We start from the raw sequence: 20911 nt of genomic DNA on the forward strand, positions 1-20911 counted from the left end.
CGGATTTCGGCGAATTTATTTGGGACACACTTTCTATCCGATTCCAAGAACTAGCTTTTATCTGTTGGACACGTCCGGCGACTTTAGCCTCTTTCAAAAAATAACTACACCGTTCCAAATCGACACTTCCGTCCGCGACTCTCCAATTAATTCGAGGAAGCGAAAATCGCTTCTGGGACGGAATACAAAAACGATCGCCATTTTGTAAAAACCGGGAGTATCTTTGAGGTCATCGGACGTGATCCGATCAAAATTCGTTTACGCAACTGACCCACCCTGCATTTTCGGAGCCACTTGCTCAACAGATTGCATAATGCGCTTAACAGCGCGCTCGCGAAACGAAGATAAAGGATCGAGTTGTTTGATAATTTTTGGTTGGCCGTGTGGGTTCCTGCAGAAACAATGTCTTCGGTTCTTTGTTTCGGGTGCAGGAGGCGGCCGCGAAACCGTCACTAATTTATTCGTTGGCCAATAGATTTCGGTTGGAGCAAAAGTGCACAATTTCGTCGTGGTGAATGCACGTGTGTCATGCGACCTTGGCTTCTATTTTTACGTTGCCATTATATTTTTGCGAGATTTTAAGACAATTTTTACGGCGACTTCTGCATGGGCAACGGTTGGGCTGGTGCGAGGGCGAAAGATTTTGACGACGCACCGATGGATAGATCGTCAATTTGAATAATTCGTGCGTGGGTTGCGCTTACCATTCGGTGAAGAAGTGCGGTGCTGGGCTGCGCATGGTCCTGGAAGTCGTCGCCGAAAAAATCGACCAAATAGCGAGGAGAAAAACGGTAAATAATAAATAAACACAACAAACCAGCGAACGGAACGCGACAAAACGCATTCGACCCGAACACGGTGTTAAAAGTTAAAACAGACGAAATAAAATGTTGGCCGATGACGGCAATTTGCAATATTGGGGGGAGAGCCGAGGGGAGGACCGTATTTCGAATGCGCAATTTCCCCACCACATTGGAGTTAGACCGGAGGAGATTCCAACGCGAAAAATCTATAGGCGTGTGTTGCGCAATATTGCCGTGTCATGTCGAAAAACTCCGCTTTGCCGAATACGCCGCCGGACAATTAAAACCGTGACGGGTTCATTAAAAATCGCCGCCCCCGGACGTCGCATTTCTTCCAGGACGGAAGCTCGGACGGCACTTGTTGAACGACGCGGATGGACCGAGTGGAAGAGGTGGTGCAGGGACCAATGAGGGGCGGAAAACCGACCCCGGAAATTTACAGGGCGGCGACGAAAAGGCGATCCGGTGCACTACGCCTCCGCCGAGGGAGATCCGACTCCCGGTGGCGCGAGCGCCGGATCTTCCGGGGTGGGTCGCTCGCTGAATAATTCAGATGTCGCCACGAGGAAAATACTTCATTAAAGAACCGATAACACGGAAAGATGACGCGTGGGCCGCCGCAGATGGCGCCTTAATCGATGGCATACGGCCCAAGTCCTGCCAGGTTCGCTCCTCGGAGGGGTAAGGTCCTGGACATGAAGTGGAACTGACCAAGACCTGGACGAGGACGAAATTCTAGCTGCCCCCGGAGGAATAACATAAATGCAGAAAAATCAATACCGAGTTGCGAATAAATAAAAAAATTAAGCAGTCACGATTAATTCATTCTTCCAAAGAAATTGAGTAAAAAAAACACTGTTTTTTTCTCATCGTGTACCTCACCATACGCATACCTAGTCGCGTTGTTTTTTTTTTCCTATTTAAATAGAAAAAATTCCAACGATGTGCATGACACAGGAATGTGAAAAACAATGGAATTATCTACATATCTCTGATATGAACAACCCTTTTATGAATAATTGTTATATCCTGACACATTCTCCGTGATTTATTTGTACGTAAATATATTACGATTTTGTAATAAGAAACTCTCATACATAAATTTTTACAAGAATTTATTATTTGATTCCTCTTTATTGGAATCTCGTTTCTCCGTAGACCCTTACAAAGAAACCGAATTTTGAAAATGTTTCTTAAAAAGATACAAGAGTATCTTCCATGTACTGCATTAAAAACGTCTCCCTTTAATTCTAAATAATTTTAACTCATACAAGTGACACTTTTAAGGCTGCTAAGACAAATACCAGGTAACTTTTAATGATTGCCACAAATTTAGTGGGTTGCTACTCCCGAATAATTGGTACGCCTAATCATTTGTCAAAACTGTGTCTGTTGATTCGCTTTCTAGGTTAAGCTTCTTGATGTACAATGATTTATTTTGACTTTTAAACTGTCATATTTGAATTTGACTGTCAAGTGTAAAAACAGAAAATCGTAAATGCTTTGCCAACCGAACAAATGCAATCATTAAAAGTCACCGGGTATATTATAATTATATTAGATGGTTATCGACCCAGTTGGCCCTGAAAATTCATATTTAAGTTGGCAGTACGGCCATTTATAGTAATTTTACAGTTCTTTGGTTTACATTTCAAATGTCAAAAAAACGTCAAAGTTAAGATCTTTTCAACGAACGATTTCCTGTTTTTAGACATTCGTTAACTTAATAAATAACGCTTGAAACCAAAAAATCTCGGACATCAGAATTTTAGTGATTATTATAAACAGTTGTTATTTTTCACTTTTAGATCATAACCTCAAAACTGTCAATACTACTTTTTTGTAACGAAATCTAAAGGCCGCTGTGCATTCTCATCATAGCCAACTGCATCGACGACCATTTTGAAATCGAATATAATTCAAAATGGTTGTCGACGCAGCAGGTCATAAGCATGCCGCTCTTCAGCGGAGAAAATTACTTTATCTGCCGCTCGTCAGATGCCATGGCAGTGAAGTGCCACTTTAGCATTATGAATCCAGCAGTGTAATGTCATATTTTACTAACGTTTGAAGAAAATATGTTTTTTTTAACGTTAGCAACGTGATTTAGGTATCTATAAATACGTAAAAGTAATTGAGAAAATTGTTAAAAGTTGATAATCAAATCTCTCTGGAAAGGGATGAACATGGCAACGCTGTAACACTTTGATAGGTTGACAGCAACGTCGAGAACCATCATGTGCATTGTGTGAGGTTAGTTGTGACCACATTATGTTGTTACATTCTCATTTTCACGCAGTACATCTAAATAAGAACAACGAAAGCAAAACGAGCCTTTACAACTTGACTTTACAGTAGAAAATTTCGGCTGTGGGCTGATTTCACTTGCTCAGCTGGGTTCAACGTTGCCTCACTTCCGCGCAGAAAGTGAAATTTTTTATGAATCATAATTAATTCCTCTAAAACGACATTGTCAAGAGTAGGTAACGAAATTTTGCTAAGAGTCAAAAACTGTACCTATAGAAAATTTGAAAAAAAAAACGGCATCATTTTTTCAAATTTTTTTGGTTATTAGGTATATTCGACAAAATCACGTTTTCCGCAGCAAGACGTGTAAACTCGATGAAAATTAAGACTGTAATTGGAGGTTCGGTGGATTAATTTGAAATTTTTGGACACATCAGAAAGACGAAAAGAGTATACATATTATAACTTCACCAATTTTGGGGTCGGAGACTCCTCAACTAAAATACATAAAATAAAACGAACGGATTTAGTAAAGAACTGATATATTGAAGAAATATCCACTCCCTTCTCTTTTCCGATTTTTCATTTAATCCTTAATTTACAATTTTCTTTTTTATAAAATGAATCCTAGTAACACCCATTCAAAGGTTGCCATTTTTTGCTGGACGAATAAATGTGACAAGGAAACCACCTTAACCAGTATCGATCTGGCAAACTCTTCAAATTGACGATTCTCATTGAAACACGTTTCGTATTGAATAAAAAGAATCGCACGCCCACCACCGTACCGTTCGGTATTGTTAATGAAATTCATTAAAAAGGGCTGCAGATAACGCGGCCTATTAATTGGGCTTTATGTGGGATCAGCTAACCGAAAACTGCTCATTTCCGAATCTGGATGTAAAATATTTGTCCGCTCCCCTCGCACCATCCATGTGACTTTTGAACAAATTCAGAATTTTAATAAGCGACCGATCGAGCCCCGAACAAACACCGACCCATAATTGTTCCAAATTACTTTCTGTTTACCGTTCGGGAAAATAGATCGACCGACAAAACTTCTATTTTCGTATTTGGCTGGAACGATCGGGGCAAAATTCCTCTGCGGATCCGTGACGGGTTTCGCATTTTTCCGCCACGAGAACGAGATGTTTTTCGGACGTCCGTCATTCGCCCTGTCCATCATAACATTTCGTGTTCGTTACGCTGGGAGTGGAGACGATGCAACGTAGTTTCTCAACACGGGAACGGGGAGATGCAGGTCGCGGTTTTGGGAACGGAGAGAGCGAAGGACATGCGCATCGAGGGAAAGCACGCGATCGATCCAGCTGTATCTGTGGTGACGGTCAAGGTTACCGGGTCTAGGTCACCGTTCACCCCTGCACCCGTACCAGTTTCACCATCTCATGACACAACAGGAAAACGTCCGGTTTCGACGCGTTTTCAACTCGCAGCGTGGAGTCCTGGAGTCTTTGTGACAGAGATAAGCGTCAGCTCCCTGCGACCACTATATTTACACGCGGCCTGGGCGCTCTCCAGATGAAACCTAATACGCACAAAGAAACAATAAAGACGTCTGACACAATTCGGGGGTCTCGACGAGGGCGGCTCCCTCACTAATCCATTTAAACCACAAACCGCAACTCCTCTCGATTAATACTTTTTTTTAACAGTAGCCTCCAACTGTTTCTCGTATTTTATTCTTTGGGAGAGACCTCCAAAAGGACTGCACTTCACTCTTGCCAACAGTTGTGCAATTATTACTTACAACGTCCTATTCAACAATCAAACTGTTCAACGATTATTTTTGAACCTGACAAATCTTAAAAATCACTTGATTAGTTGTAAAAAACTAAATAAAACATTCTAATAATCATTCTCTTCCTGGAATTTTGAAAATTACTTCTGAATGAACATAAAGTGTAATAGATTCAAAACAGAGAAAACTGACAATTTACTGACACATACATGTTAAGGAAATGAAGTTAACAGAATCAAGACAATTTAGGGATTCTTGGCGACTAAATTTTGTAAGGAGCAGCCTTGGTTTTAATATGGCTTGATGAGGGTTTCAATTTCACATAATGTAACAGAGTTAGTTTTGGTTAAATATTAATTTCGTGCAAACTCCTGGTGCTTAAGAAGTTGACGTAATAACCTGACAACATAAAACTCTTGAATGATGTAATAAAACTTCAAACTTCTCCTTCAAGGGTTGAACTAAAAATGTCTTCGAGTTGTATAAAATATGTATGTTTTTGAAGGAGATCGTTACATAAACAAATAATAGACATAAAGTCGTGCATTTGAGTCAAAATATGAGTCGACAAGCCTTCGGTCCTATTAACAGGAGTATTTTTCCGATTCAAAACAACATAACCTCAAAAGAAGCGGCGAAAAAGAATTGGGATTTATCAAGTGTTGTATGGACTTACCCCTGTCAAACTTCTTGCCCTCTGGATCGATATCTTTGACGTTGAATATATCTTCAAACAAAACACCTGCCATGGCTAATATAAATAAATAATGAGCAAAAATCTATGACGATTTTTCCTATACAAAAACTAGGAATTCGGTGCGTTTTCGACTTTTGACAGTCCGATGCAGACCGTATACCAACCTAGCTGCGGGTTCAGTGCTGCCAACCGCGAGCGAAATCCCCTACTCGTTCCCGATTAAACGTCATCGTTTAAATGTCAAAGGTGACGAAGTGTCAACAAAACACCAAAAACCTTAACCTATTCGAACAATTGTAATGAAAATGGCAACTTTACCGCCGCGACGCAACCCAACCCCCACGAAAATCTCCAAACAGCACCTCACCCCCTTACAGATTCTGCTGCAGATGGGTTTTCCAAAACACAGAGCGTAAGTGTCAATGTTGACTTAATCCGCGGCTAATTCGGAAAATTACAGCGAGAAAGCACTAGCTGCCACCGGTAACAGGGGTGTGCAGCTGGCCTCGGACTGGTTATTAGCTCACGTGAACGATCCCCTTCTGGATGACAACTCTCCCAGAGAGTACATCCTGTACGCTTGTCCTACCGGTCCTTTTCTCGAACAGTTGCAAAATTACTGGGAGAAATCGCGAAGGGAGTGTGCCTGGAATGGGGCGCACAATTTTACACCCCACATCACACTAGTTTCCTTTTTTAAAGTTTGTACAAACTGACAAAAAGACCTGTTCTACTTGTCTGATTTGTTTCCTTGCAGGCCCCAGATGAGGACGCGCCCCATCTAGCTCAAAGCTTGAAGGCTGTTATGGAAAGACAAGGTGCCATGCTGAATGAACCTTTGAAACTCGAGACCTACACTTCTCCCAATTTTATGGGATTTTTTGTAGCAGAGGAGCATGCAGATTACTTGAAGAGGATTGCCATGCAATATGTTAAAGAAGTCTCAAATGCCAGTAAGTATAAATTTTATCAGCGCTAGTGTCCTTTAAAACAATGAAATAATTAAAACTAAAAATTTACATAAACAGCACTCTATCTTATCCACTTTTATGTAAAAACAAGTTTAATAGCTTGCATGGTATATTGATAATGTTCTGTATATATTTATACATAGTTTTTTTAATAGCATGACTGTACTTAAATAAGGTCTGGTTAAAGGTGGTGGTTATTTGCAGTTATTAGTGACACATATGAACATTTCGATGCTCTAACAGCCTGTTTTCCCTGGTGTACCACTACAACTGCTCGTTGCATTCCTCGGGGAAGTAGATGTAAGCAAATTGTAGTTTAGTGTAGTCTAGTTGTTACTCTCACTGAATCTCTAGTCATCTTCTATTTCTACAACTAACAAATTAATTTATAAACAACAATCTGGCTAACATGTAGTCATAAAACTTAAATTATTTATTTATTTTGTACATACATTTTTATATTATTTTTGTACATTAGTTTATTTATTTTTTGTTAACAATTTTATCTCATAAAAATTAATGACAGGTCTTTTGTGACTCTCCCTACTTAGTTTTAAACCTCTTCACTTCCTTAGATACTTTTCACAATCCTTCTTTAAATTTATTTTTTTTTATAATTTCATCCCACCTAATCTGAACATGTTAATGTTGTCTCTCTATATGTACAGCTTCTTGCTAAGCAAATCTCTGTAGCTGATGCCGTGCAGAAGTAAATTAGATAACCTAGACGTGAAGGTCGAGGTACATTCAGTAACGATTTTCCTGTCAACGATTGGGTCAATTAGAAATAAATTAATTCGAAATAGCGTGGAATGCTGTGTTTGCGCTGTTTTATTAATATCACCGATGCTATTAGAAGAGAAATGATCGATTGATGTATTTCTGTCAAGGTCGTACAAGGTGGTAAGTGCGTGTTGAGGAAAAAATAATTACTCCGAGAGTCGTTATTGGCGTATATTTTGTTTCCATAACGTGATAGTCGCATCAAGAATTAGTCTGAGTCAATATAAATATTTGCAAGTGAGAGATTAAGCGAAAGAAAATATTTGTTCGCGTTGATTTCAAATTTGCGGAATTTATTTAAACGCCTCCAGACGGCTTAAAAATTGTTGTCTGTTGTCTAAACCCTGGGTGGACTCGGACAAGCTCTTCGCCCCGTTAATTAAACGTGAGTACGCCACATTTTCTAATTAGTTTCGCCCCTTCGGATGTTGGACGTTGGGGAAAAACAGTCGCTGCAAAGGGAGGGTTTTGTGTTGCAGCCAGAGGAGACAAATCAGATTTGAACGAAGGCAACGTCTCGGGCTTCTGCCCACATCAAATGTCAAAGTGGACGTGGAGTTTGAGCGTCGAGACAATTTTGTTATTAATGTTACGTACTTCAAAGAGGTCTGTGCGTTCTTTTTATCTGTGATCTTTTTGTAATTCGACTGTGTCAGCGAAGCATAAGTAGCGAAGAGATTTAATTAAATTACAAGACAGTCCAGACGCATTTGCATTGAAGAGGCGATGCTATCGCGCTTATTAAGTTCAGTGCCAGACGTGGGTATGCTTATCCGATGCGGAGTGTTGGTGAGCAAAAGCATTTCAACAGTGCTGATTCAAATTTTCTTCACGTAAAGTATCGGTGCAGTGTTAGACGCGTGTTTTAACTTGAGATTCACTCCTTGGTACTTCAGAAAAATATGAATGCTCTTTTTGGGGGTGAAACATCGAGTAGAAGCAGCAGCTTGATCTAGCCAGCAGATGTGGATTTGACAGCGGATCGAAAACAATTGCCCAAGCGGACTCGAAATCTTTGTCGCCACGATCTGTATCGTATATTTAACTCCACAAACTATTTCCTCTAATCCTCTTGATTGACCAGAATGGAAACGTTCAGCCGCCGAGTTCTATTTTTATACCGAGTAGACCCAAGAAAGGTTAATTTGCGGTTGAAAAATAATCAGCCGGCAACGTACATTTTGACGACAATATTGAAATAACTTTCGCCTCTGTAGGTATTTATTTGTCGGACAAATGAAACATTTTTGCAATTATTTTTAGTAATGCGATTCACCCTCTTGTTTTGTGTGCGTTTTGAAGGGTCCCGCTGAAAGGGAGCGTGTTTATCGTCCCGCTGTGAAAACAGAATTAATACCCCTTCGCCATCGAGAATGGAGGAGATACAGATCAACAAATTGAATATTACAAGTCAAGTCAGACAAGTCGTTTGGATGATTTAATTCTCCGCAAAGCATGACCCAGACATTTTTCACCACTTGCGTGCTCGGCCAAGGGAAAAACGTGTTCCGAGACGTTCGCCGAATTCTGAATGAAATAAAATTTCGGGCGCAGTTTTTGTTGGCAGTTAAAGGTATTTGGGCGCAAATTGATCTGACAAGCGCAAACCGGTAAAAGTTTTATGACTTGCAGCGTATTTACACCGTCGTATGGGTTGTATTTATTATTCAGAACTGAACGTTTCTTGGCATGCAAGGAGTAATGTAGCACTTATTGACGTGTACATATTTTCTTGTCCTGTGGGCGAACAATTCCAACATTCGCGCTTTTAGTTTATTTGCCCACTTTTAAAACGACACTGTATAATAAATTAGTAAAATACTCTGCACGCTTGAGTATCCAGCGGAAAATTGTGTACTGCTTCTGCATTTGGCAAATGTACTTTTGTAAATAATTTAATTTACAAAAATGCAGAAATATCTTCAAACGCAACAAGTTAGGAACTATATTTAGCAACTTCCGACATAAACTTGAAACGTCTACACAGTACACATCCACTCTGGTTTCATTTTGTCGGACTAAAATAATCTCGGGTTTTCTCCGTCTAGAGTGGCATCTTTCGTAATCACAATGTCAATTTAAAAAGTGTCTCTCGGAAGAGTTTTCTGCTGTAAGCTTGATGTACCGCGACGACGGGGATTAGAAGCGTTTTGTTTATTGACTAGAACGTTAGATAAAATATGGTGGACGGAGTTGGGTAAGTCTGATGGAAGAAGTGTGAAACCGGTTGCGGGTTTTTAATTTTTTAGAGTGAATCGGATGGAAGATTTTTAAATTCGATAAGATAGTGAAAAGTGTAGAATTTAACATAAACTAATTGCATTCACTGCAATAGATTGCGTCTAAAATCTGCTTTGATTTTCAACATTTCAACTGCTTAACTTGAGACACGTCGTATTTGTATAAATACTTTTAATCCAAATAGGTTGTCGTCGTGTAAAGGCTTTCTTAAATTATGTGAATGTTTTAAATTAAATATGGAAAAGTTAAAATAAAATTTAAGTGTTACATCTCGAAAGTAGGATTCTGTTCATGAATAATTTGTATTCTCGAGTGAAAACCATTTCTTTAATAAAATTCACACAAATGTCAAAATTGACAAGTGACAGTTTATTAAGTTACGCCGCATGTTTTCAGAAATTTTCATAGCCGCCCATTAATCTTTTTTGTTGATCAGATTGTAGAACTGACTAAAAGGAATTTCAATATGTTTTTGATTTAATTTTAAACGATTTCAAAATCGTTCTTAGTGTTTTAAGGCCCAGAACATTCAAGGAAGTTTAAAAAATTCATGATCCGCCTGTATGTGGCATTTCAGCCATTTTGATTTATTTTGAAAATTGTTTATACCGTACGATCAAAGAAGGCTTTGACATTATGGCCGTATGTCGGCAAATGTCTGGAATGCATGGAAGTATTTCTGGTTGTATGTATTTAAATTTGGAAAATTTTGCTGAAACTCCCAAACAGGCAACTGCGCTGTATGTCCATTCATCGTTATTGAAAACAGTGAAAACATTATTACGAAAGTAAGATGAATCTTTTATGTTCTGTAATAGTTATTTGTATCACAAGGCCAGAAATTGCACGTTTGCGAGCAAAACAGTTTCTGGACGTGTGATACACAAAATTTTTCGTGCCGACTTCTGCGGATTTTTGTTAAATGGAAGTTAAAGCACTTGTTTTAATAATTGGTATTAGGGACTTTTTTTGTGTTGGCAACACTCACATTTAAACATTTAAATTTTAAAATCAACATCGCTCTTGTTTCCTGACATTTATTAAATTTAATTAATTTGTTTTGTTTCTGACATTTTCCTGAAACATTTGTTGTTATAAATACACCAGCCCATATTCAAGAAGTGGCTCGAAACGTAATTTTAATTAATTAATTTTAGTTAAATATTGCTTCTTTGTAGTTTGTACCTACGTTGTTATAAATAGAAAAACATTTTTAACAAGCCATCCACAAAACAAACATTGACGTTTGATAGAATTCTGATAACAAATGCCAACCGAAACCGATGACAACTCGAAATCCCTACTTTTAGCCGGACTAGGCCGGCAATGCATGTGTTTCTGGACGATTTCGAGATCTGTAATTTACCAAATTCCGGCCGGAGGCACGAAAAAAACATTTTTGCGTTAAAATTTAATTCGTAGTGATAGTTGTTTGACGTTTGTTCTAGCAAAGATACGAAAAATCTGACACTCAACGTCATAGCCGCCTCTTATCTAAATAATTGTTGATCGCACCGTACAGTTGGATTAAAAAAAAAAAATTACACAATTTTTTGGGGTTTTTAATACTATCGTGTCAAAAATAAATTACTTCCTAGGATTTAGGGATATTCGTTACTAGGTTGCCATACATTTGGTTAGGTTGGAGACTATGTGGTTTCTGGTGACAAACAAAAGATATCCTAACCGAAAGGCAGCGAATTCCTTGTAACAGTTGCATATGGCTCTATTTCTCGGTAAGTGATAGATGTTTTTTCGTTCTACAATCAGTTTTGCTTTCTGGCGGCATATTTAGTTGAACTTAATATCTCAATTCATAGTAACCAACCTTAGGCATTCAAAATTACTTTTGAAAATTCTAATTACACACAACATGGAAAACGTTATTTCCCTAAAAGTTCGAATTCTAGGGAGTAATTTATTTTTGACACGAGAATATGTAGTATTTAACCGTCTTACGAGAGATTAAAATTATGGTCAAAATTCAATGACATTTAAAAAAATTATTTGATAGGTATTGTCCAGAAGACAATAGTTGACAAATGGACAAAACCAAATTTAAAGTCCATTTATTTTGTATTGAACTTTTCAAGGTCAAATAATTTTATTTTTTGGCTCTGTAATTATGTTTTGTAAATAATGACATGCAGGTAAACACCGTAAACGTTGAATTGAGCATTGCTAAATCACATTATGTTGGTTAGATGCATGTCACTATTTACAAAACATAATTACAGAGCCAAAATTTAAATTATTTGACCTTGAAAAGTTCAATACAAAATGAATGGACTTTAAATTTGGTTTTGTCCATTTGTCAACTATTGTCTTCTTGACATTAGGAAAAGATTCATTTTCCTTTTTTTTAAATATGTACAACTGTACTTAGTAGTCGTACACAAAAAATCTGGAAGTATTTCCAACGTGTGAGCCCTTCTGGCTTATTTCATTTCCTTGAATTGAAAAATTAATTACCCGGAAAGGTATTTTAAAAAATGATGAGGAATATTTTACCACTTGGAAAAAAGTTCATTTAAGGAAGGGACCAATGAATCTCGAGGGAGATTATGCAGAAGAATAAAACCAAAACATAATTTTTAAATTATTAATTTATTTCTTGTTTATTAATGAACAGACAGCGACTTTATTTCCTGTGTCTCTTTTTAAATTCCCGTAACCAATAACGGGGCTATGAGGACATCCGTTTTTTATATCACAAAATGACTTTTTTGAATACCTATCTCAATGTGTCAAGTCATAGAAAATATTCTAAATAAATGAATAAAAAGTGAGTGAATAATTGCCGATCATAATACTCTTCAAAAAACGAAAAAAAAAATAAGTAATACTAATATGTAGGTAATATACTGTAGTAGCTTATATGATTAAGAGTAGAAGTGAGTCTTTTTGTGCTAAGCCCAGAGATCGAAGACCGAGACGAAGTCGAGTGTGCTATATTATAATAATCATATACCCCGCGATCGAAAAAAAAATCGAGTACGCCATCTCCATTATGGCTCAGTTGGCAACGCTTGTTTGTTTTTGTTTGTACAAAGGTTTTCTTTGTAAATGGTACCACTGGAGTAACTTCGGGTTGTTGACGCCTTGACACTGAAAATAATTGACCTATACTTATTTCAAGTTTAATTGCTTTTTATCGTTAATTTTTACTCTCATAACCTACCATTTTATCGCTGTTAATGTTACGTCAGAAATATGTCAAATAAATCAACAAAACATATATGATTGCAGTGTTGCAAATAGCCGAATAAAAATTGTATTGCCAACTCTTGATCACTTATGTTTCTGCATTTGACAATAAATTGTCAAGTTTCTCCATTAGAGTTTAGAGGTCTTAAATATTTATATTTCTTTGGCAACAGCAGTGTTGATCTCAACTATCACGGCTTACTCGATTTTTTTTTCGCGGTATTTTATCCATTGCGATGCAGATTAAAATAAATCTGTTAATTCGTTAATTAAACAATATTATCCAAACCAAGATACATACAGGGTGTTTCTGAAATAGGTGCATTAATTTTAACTGGTAATAGAACTCGTCAACTTTTCTATCTACCATTTTGCCGAAAAACGATGTTTAATTCAAAAAAAATTTTGGAGATATTTTTCACTAAAATAGCCACTAAATACTGCAATGGCTAATTGAGATCAGCGCTAATATGAAAAAAACATCCATTTTCATCCAGAAAACGTGTTTTAACGCCGAAATCGAAATTCAAATAAATCTACCTGTATAGCAAAAAATCCACTTCGTAAGAATCTGGTTGTTTCACGTTTTTAGGTAGCTTAGTTTTGGAGATATGAACGGTTTTAGGAAAATCTTTCCTAGTTTTTTAAGCCATTACGCAACGTTTTTCGCCAAAATATCAGAGAGAAAAGTTGTTCCTTTTGATGAGTTCTAGTACCAGTTAAAATTAATGCACTTATTTCAGTAACACCCTGTATACTGGCCATTCTATTTTTATTTTTTAAATGAAAATATGTGATACGTCTACAAAACTTGTTATTTACCGTAAAGCGATCATTCTCTTTGACCGGAAAACTCTTCGTTCGCTTCGTCTTTGTCGACCGTCGCGCGTATAAACAATTCGTGAGTCGTCCCGCCGAGGGCTATCAGATCGTCGTCTAATTACCGAAGACCTTTTCCAGCGATAAGCCTCGAGCCCCACGTTAAATCCCTGCACCTGACGTTGGCGTACCAGTTCCCCAGTACCCACTACACCCGTTTAAAATCCCTGGTGGACGAGCTCGACCCGAACGACTCCGCCGGGTGGGAACTGCGACTGTACTCGCGCGACCCTCGCGTCAACGGCAAACAAGTCCACAAAGTAAGACGCTCGCCCCATTGTCGTCCCTCTCGCCTGAGCGACGCCTCGTTCCAGGTGATCCACCCGTATCTGCCGACCGAGTGCGACGAATTGGACCTCCGCACGGGCGACTACGTCTACGTCGGCGGCGAGGCCCTCGCCAACTCGCCCGACGGCTGGGTCGAAGGCACCTCCTGGCTGACGGGACTTACGGGGCTGCTGCCCGAGAGCTACACCGAGAGGACGGCCGAGTCCGACGCCTGGACCCTGCACAAGAAGGTGCCGTTGAACCACGCCACGCAAGCCGACATCAAGTACGCGCGACACCAACACGACATGGAGGACGACAAGGCCGCCAAGGAGGCGGCCGACGCCAAACACGACGACGACTACTTCGACATGGGGAACATGCCCGTCATTGAAAATCTTTACGCCAATGTCCTCAAGGAGGAAACGGGAGTGCAGCAGGTCAGTACTCATTTTCGATTTCATCCTAGTTCTTAAAGCTCCGTGGTACGGTTGGCTTCAAAAAAAAACGGGAACTGTCAGAAAAAGTTCTGTCAGATTTTATTAAATTTGTATAGTTTGAAACGGCTTTATAGAATTGAGGTTAAAAAACTGCACTTATGTGTCAGAAATACTACTGTCAAACAGACACAAATTGACATAAATTAACAAATTAAATTTCCAATTCACATTAGGTCAAATTTCAGTTCCCGTTTTTTTTGAAGCCAACTGTAAGAGCCTTAACAAAGCACAATTATTTTCAAGATCAAAAAATTACGAAACGGGCTCGAAATGTTGACATTTTGTTATCGGTTACGACATTAGATTGCCGGGTTGTAGACGTTTCTTATCACAATTTGAATTTATGACTCACGCAATCCACTAGGACCAAGTCGACGTTGTCGTGGATCGTTAAAAAAATGGTCGTGTCATCACACCTATCAACTGTTTATCAGTACTGTCCAATTATGAATGATTCTACTGTTTTGTAACAAAAACTGCAAGTCAAAGGCAATACATATAAAGGTCAACGTGCGTTTGCGTTTTTTATCTATAATTATTGTTGATTACGAGGCAGTTTTCCTCCTTGAATTGGAAATTTCCCAGATACGAAAAACCGCAAAGCGAATCATAGGTTAGGCGAAATCTGAAATGATGTACAAATTATTAGTGTGCGGAACGTTAAAATAATCTCTTGATTAAAGAAGTGGAGATCGCTGAAGGCGACACTTCCTGCGAAAAAGAACTCCATTCAAAATTCGTGCCGCTTTTGTGGAAAGTTTCGACGGTACGCTTTGTGCAATATGGTTTTAGAGGTGATTGTCGTTCGTTACGTGATTGGTAGATGTACTATTCATAATCGAAACAAATCTACAGTGAGAAAAATTTAGTCGTGTGCGTGTGTACAGTGGCGTAGATATTTTTTTAAATCATGGTAGGGTCGGCGTATTTGTTTGGTTTGAGTCGAAAAAATAAATTCCATTTGAATTAAGTGCTCTGAGCTGTGATGTAATTTCACACGAAAGTGTAGATTTTTTTGGAAAACAAGTCAAAAACTGTGTTACTAAGTACTTAAAATTATGGAATTAAATGTTCGAATTGCCATCCCCCAGCTTTTTGACAATAAACAAGTTTATGGAGAAATTCCCCCTGTTTTAGTTTTATCCCCGCCCCCAATGAAAATGAAAATTTTTATACGTTGTGTTTCTGTTAAATGAGTCATTTTCGAAAACGTTTTGTAAAACAAATAAGTAACACATACGAATGAAATTAACAGTAACATTTGACTGTTTGATTCACCTCTGTACTTGATTTTTTGACTTGTTTTTGTTCGTTATAAAATTTATTTTTTTCAACTCTTTTTTTCTCAAAAATTTCCTTATGTAAGGTAACATAATTTTTGTACTGTCGTTTAGACAATTAAAAGGGCTGTCAGAATCAAGTAAAAAAATAGTGGGTTTTCATAAAAAAAAATATATCGATGACGTCATCACTCGAAAACAAATGACTGCTTGGAATTTTATTTGGTTGTATTTTTATAAACTAAAATTGACCTGTCCAAAGATTTTTTTGAAAAAAGTTTTGTTTAATATTTAAGGAATTTATTCCATACTTTTGCCGCTCACTGTATAATATGTACAGGGTTATTCTAAATGATTGTAGTCGAAGTAGGCCATGCCCATGTTATTACATTTTTGCCACTTTCATGTGGACTGTCAGTTTTGTCGCTGTCACTGTCATTTTTTAGGTGAAAAGTGTGGTGATGAGGTTTTTATTTATTTTTGTTAAATTCACGATTGAATCCAGAAATATGGCGTTGTTTTGCAATCAATTTAACATCCGTGTGTGAACGATTTGTACTATTGCGATTAAAAAATTTTGGACACTAATGTCATCGTGCTGTCATACATTCTAAAACGACCCTTATGTATTAATAACCTCAATTTTGATTGTGTCAATTTTGAAAATGTGAATGTCAGATTTACCGAGATAATATTCAAAAAGTTGTAAAAATCAGACAAATGGAATAGAACGAGGTTTTAATTAATAAAAAATATAAAACAAATACCCAAATGTACTCGCATATTTAAAAAATTATATTTTAAACCGGTGTCAAATTGACAACAATTTCATCTTTCATGTGACAGTTTCAATAAAGCATGATTTAGACTAATTTTTTTAATGTGACAGAAGTTTGATGTCCAAAATTTTATGATCGTAATAGTACTCACTTATTCACATAATTTTGATGATTTTTTACGTGGAGCGGCAACCATAAAGTTTACATTCAATTTTCACGCCTACTTCGACTACAATCATTTAGAATAACCCTGTACAAGGTTTCATTCTTGGATCTCTTCTTTTGTTCTTATTTGTGAGCGACACATCTCTACAGTCCATTTTTTTTAAATTATATTCCAATGAGCTTAGTCCGAATATGTGGTTTATGTCTTTCGCCGAATTGTATCGTTTAAACTCATAAAAAATTCTGAACTTAATTTAGCCCAGTGTCTGGAAGATAAATCCTTGAAAATACGACATTCCAATGATCGTAACTCATCTTTCGAGAGAGACAGAGGCTTAATTGTTTCACCAGCGGCTCTCCTTCGTTGACCTACATATTTAATATTCCAATCTTTTTAAAAAATCTTTGGCCTAGCCACGAAAAAACGAATTTTACCGTGTTAAATTTCCTTTAAAGTCCATTCAAAAAACATTTGAACTGTCAAAATCAAAATTGCAGTTCTTACTTCTTAGGTTGGTTAAATCACTAGTTATTTTTATATTGCCCGGTTTGTATCTATGATTTTTTGATTTTTCAAACTATTCATTTGTTTAAATTGACATTGTCAAATAAATTGCAAAATTATTTATATAAGTGCATTTTGTAAAAAGGTTAAAATGGAAAGTTCAAACGAACTGTAGTGGTTCTATTGGCGCGGGAGAAGAGGGCCATAACAAATTATTATATTATAAAGCCATACCTTCAACAAAAAACGTTCCCGATTTTAACCCAACTGTGGAGAAACAGCATCTTGCATTGTGAAAATGAAAACCTAATTAAAGCTGATTGGTTAACTATGTGTGGGTATTAAAGATGTTCCACCCAATATATTCTTAGCGGAATCTGACTCAGACAGGTATGGGAAGCGATTTTCAATTTTGGTTATTGTTTAGCTTTTACCGGTTTTCAGTTTGTCGTGTGTCACCTTCTGTTTTTCTTTGTGTTTTTTATAAACTTGATTAAATTGCTTCAGTTGTTTAAGTTGCTGCATTTCGTTTCAAGTGTTCAAAATATTTTAGTTCAATGATTAAAAAAGAAAACATAACCTAAATGTATTTTGTAACTAGATTTTGACGTGGGTACACTCTAGCGAAAAATTTTTATACCCAAGTATAGTCAAAACAAGCATTTTATTTAAAATTTAATTTTGACAGTCCAGGAGTTTTTTGAATTTACTTATAGTTAGGTAATGTTACATTATACATTTAATTAATGAAATGTAAGAAAGATAAGATAGTGCCTTACTTCTAGTGTATGTACATCCTTATCAAAGGCTATACATTTTTTATATTTTTAACCTTGAAAAACGTGCTTCTGGTAAAAGACATGAACAAAATTTCTCTGTAAAAAATTTACGACTAAATTAACCGTAACTAAAGTTTATAAATTATTAATAAATGTAGATAACACATTAAGAAAAAAATCAAGTTTTCAAAAAAAAAACTGAATAGTGGGTGGCTTTGATAGTCACTGTAAAATTGTTTCGTTGCTGCCTAAATTGTCTGATTTTAATTATAAAATGTCACCACAAAAATACATCGCTTAGTGAGTAGTAAATGTACAAATCGAAAACTGTTAATAAAAAATCAGTTTTTGCAACTGAATGACATTCAGGATTATGGCCCAAGTTCTTAGGTAATTTTATGACTTTTTTAGTCTTAAATTCGCAACGTGATAAATTTTATTCCAACTTTTGTAATTTTTTACAGTCAATATCAGCGAGTTAGACATCAGAAGACATTTTTGAGAAAAATTTCTGTGGCACCTCTATTAAATGTACCTACAAATATTTTACACTTTCACGTACAAGTCGTCTAAGTAAGTTTTAGGTCTAAAAAACACAGATTCTATCTTTGTCGCGTGCAAATTAGCACTTCTAATGCAAATTTATTTTGCTGTAGATCTCCAAACAAAGACACAGAATCTCTGATGTTCTCAGTTGTGATATTTGTGCAACTTTTTAGCTCGTTACTGGACGCCTATAGGTTAAATTTGATCATGTTATCAGCGTAGTTATCATTTGTTGTTAAAGCGCGTCAAACCATCGCCAACAGTTCGATGATTATGAACGTGAGTTGTTCTAGATAACGTAGAAAATAATGTCTCCAGCAATTAGACATGGAGGCTCCGGTGACAGCTGTCAAAACCGCTCGGTAAAAATCCGGTTGTTTTAACCAGTTTGTTTGTTCCAGTCGAGGGACAGGACCGAATCGCGCAAGCTCTTCTTGATGCGGCACGGCGAGCGCGTGGACTTCACTTTCGGCATCTGGGTCCCGTACTGCTTCGATGAAACCGGGAAGTACACGCGGAAGGACCTGAACATGCCCGAGACGGTCCCCGAGCGATCGGACGGGCCTGGGGCCTACGTGAAGGACACCCCCTTGACCAACGTCGGCGTGTTCCAAGCCGAGAAGGTCGGCGAGGCGGCGAAGGAGAAGCTGATCGACATCGGGTACGCCTACTGCTCGCCGGCCTTCCGCTGCATCCAGACCTGCGACGGCTTCCTCCGCGGATGCGGCAAGCGCGACGATATCAAGATCAAGGTCGAGCCGGGGCTGTTCGAGTGGTCGATGTGGTACGCGGAGGGGCTGCCGGAGTGGATGCCGCCGGCGGAACTGGCGGCCGCGGGGTACAACATCGACCTCGACTACAAGCCCTTCATCACGGAGGCGGAACTCAGGGAGACGAGGGAGACCTGCGCCCAGTATTATCTGCGCAACGCGTTCGTGGCGAGGGAGGCGCTCAAGGCGCACCCCACCGGCAACGTGCTCCTGGTGGGTCACTCGGCCACGCTGGACGTGTGCTCGAGGGAGCTGGTCGGGAAGAAGCCCAGGACGGCCAACGACATGACCAAGATACTCCAGAAAGTGCCCTATTGCGGGTTCGTCCAGCTGGCGCAAGAGGGCGACAAGTGGGAGATCACGGAGCCGCCCTTCCCGCCGATCACCCACACCACCAACCAGAGATTCGATTACAAGATATTGTTGGATTGATGAAATGATGCCCTCCATAGTCTATACTGTACCAGTAATAATCGTGACTTACCAAAGAACGCCCGCATATTTTATTTTTGCTATTTCGGTTGCGTAGACTTAGTACAATAATAAAGCATTACTGTTGTTCTGTAAACTTGATTGATTCCAATAAATGATAATAAAGACTTGTTTCATAGTAAAGTACGAGTTTATAAAAAATATACAGTTGCACCTAAGCTCTCATTTCTACTCAAATATGGCCCCCTTCTTTCAACTTGCCCACCAGGGCGTCCACATCAGGTAGGATCACTCCTGGTTGACGCACCGGCGGATCTTCCACGCTAACGACGCTGATTCGAGGCGAAATGTCGACCCCCAGGTCCTTTGCCGTGGTCTTAGTGATAGGCTTCTTCTTGGCTTTCTGCAAAAAAACTTTTTTTTATAACACTCAACTCTCACAGCATGGCCAGTCAATCTCACCATGATATTTGGAAGCGTGGCGTATCGCGGCTCATTTAGTCGCAAATCCGCGCTTATCACAGCTGGAAGTTTACACTTGATTGTCTCCAATCCCCCATCAACTTCCCTCGTGACTGTAATTTCTTTGTCACCATGTTCCACCTACAACCAGGCGTAAAAATTTGATTTTATTTTTTCCAAAAAATACACCTTTGAGGCAAACGTGGCTTGCGGCCAGTCGAGCACCGCCGCCGTCATCTGCGCGGTCTGATTGGCGTCATCATCGATGGCCTGCTTTCCAACAATGATCATGTCAGCTTTTTCATTTTGAGCAATCTTGGCCAAGATCTTTGACACGTGGATCGGCTGGAGCGTCTCGTAGTCGCTGCCCGACACCTCCACGTGAATCCCCTTGTCGACTCCCATGGCCAGAGCAGTTCTCAGCACTTCTTGTGACTGAGCTGGACCACATGACACTGCGATAATTTCGGCGGCGATTTTCTTTTCTTTCATGCGGACGGCTTCCTCGACGGCGATTTCGTCGAAGGGGTTCATCGAGTGTTTCACCCCTTCGGTGACAACCCCGGTCTTGTCTGGTTTAACGCGGATCTGCAAAATACGCTCAAGACGAGTCGCAAATTACGACGACTTACCTTGACGGCATAGTCGATCACTCTTTTCACTCCTACTAACACTCGAGCCATTTTATTAATAAAGGAAATATAAAGAAACGTCTAATAAAGTACAATTAAATAAAGTATTGAAACATCGGACTTTGACACTTCAAAGTTGACGAGTTGTGTCCGTCACGTTGGCACTGGTGACGCAATCTGGGGATTTTAATCGCTGTTGTCAAAATG

The 20911-nt window shown here is 38.6% G+C and overlaps 3 protein-coding genes and 1 long non-coding RNA gene across 7 annotated transcripts in view; 1 reads left to right on the forward strand and 3 right to left on the reverse strand.

The window, feature by feature from the left end:
- Polr2H (DNA-directed RNA polymerases I, II, and III subunit Rpb8) overlaps positions 1–5656 on the reverse strand; it is a 68134-nt gene extending 62478 nt beyond the window's left edge. Inside the window, exon 1 of one of the 3 annotated variants that reach the window (XM_069039598.1) lies at positions 5486–5656. In XM_069039598.1, coding sequence (XP_068895699.1) covers positions 5486–5558 — 73 coding nt within the window. In that variant the 5' untranslated portion in view covers positions 5559–5656. Of the gene's footprint in view, positions 1–704; positions 866–5485 lie in introns of those variants that run through there. The other 2 variants (XM_069039600.1, XM_069039601.1) reach the window with 2 other exon arrangements.
- A 71-nt stretch (positions 5657–5727) lies between these two features.
- Epp (Ecdysteroid phosphate phosphatase) lies at positions 5728–19793 on the forward strand. Of its 2 annotated transcripts, XM_069039577.1 has the most exons (7): positions 5728–5918; positions 5967–6207; positions 6264–6459; positions 6682–6777; positions 13669–13847; positions 13902–14294; positions 18810–19793. In XM_069039577.1, exons 1-7 carry the CDS (start codon positions 5806–5808, stop codon positions 19608–19610), a joined length of 2019 nt encoding a protein of 672 aa, XP_068895678.1. In that variant the 5' UTR covers positions 5728–5805; the 3' UTR covers positions 19611–19793. The 2 variants fall into 2 exon arrangements, with proteins under 2 accessions (XP_068895678.1, XP_068895679.1); XM_069039578.1 differs by lacking the exon at positions 6682–6777.
- LOC138124536 (uncharacterized) lies at positions 6672–16619 on the reverse strand. The gene is made up of 2 exons (XR_011157177.1): positions 14611–16619; positions 6672–6850 (listed from the first exon to the last, which is right to left on the reverse strand). It is a non-coding gene; the product is annotated as an uncharacterized lncRNA (long non-coding RNA).
- On the reverse strand, positions 19779–20865 carry Etfb (Electron transfer flavoprotein beta subunit). Its single transcript, XM_069039597.1, has 4 exons — positions 20705–20865; positions 20262–20660; positions 20073–20213; positions 19779–20013 (listed from the first exon to the last, which is right to left on the reverse strand). Exons 1-4 carry the CDS (start codon positions 20753–20755, stop codon positions 19843–19845), a joined length of 762 nt encoding a protein of 253 aa, XP_068895698.1. The 5' UTR covers positions 20756–20865; the 3' UTR covers positions 19779–19842.
- Positions 20866–20911: the final 46 nt, after the last annotated feature.

The sequence above is a fragment of the Tenebrio molitor genome, chromosome 2 (genome assembly GCF_963966145.1).
Source record: "Tenebrio molitor chromosome 2, icTenMoli1.1, whole genome shotgun sequence".
Classification (NCBI taxonomy): Eukaryota; Metazoa; Arthropoda; class Insecta; order Coleoptera; family Tenebrionidae; genus Tenebrio; species Tenebrio molitor.

Excerpts from the sequence above, each read along its gene's own strand:
- Epp (XM_069039577.1), top strand. The coding sequence starts at position 5,806 with ATGAAAATGGCAACTTTACCGCCGCGACGCAACCCAACCCCCACGAAA. Across the intron at positions 6,208-6,263 it reads CACTAGTTTCCTTTTTTAAA|GCCCCAGATGAGGACGCGCC; the intron begins GTTTGTACAAAC and ends GTTTCCTTGCAG. Across the intron at positions 6,778-13,668 it reads CATTCCTCGGGGAAGTAGAT|CGATAAGCCTCGAGCCCCAC; the intron begins GTAAGCAAATTG and ends GACCTTTTCCAG.
- Etfb (XM_069039597.1), bottom strand. The coding sequence starts at position 20,755 with ATGGCTCGAGTGTTAGTAGGAGTGAAAAGAGTGATCGACTATGCCGTC. Across the intron at positions 20,661-20,704 it reads TGATCGACTATGCCGTCAAG|ATCCGCGTTAAACCAGACAA; the intron begins GTAAGTCGTCGT and ends CGTATTTTGCAG. Across the intron at positions 20,214-20,261 it reads AAGCCACGTTTGCCTCAAAG|GTGGAACATGGTGACAAAGA; the intron begins GTGTATTTTTTG and ends GCCTGGTTGTAG.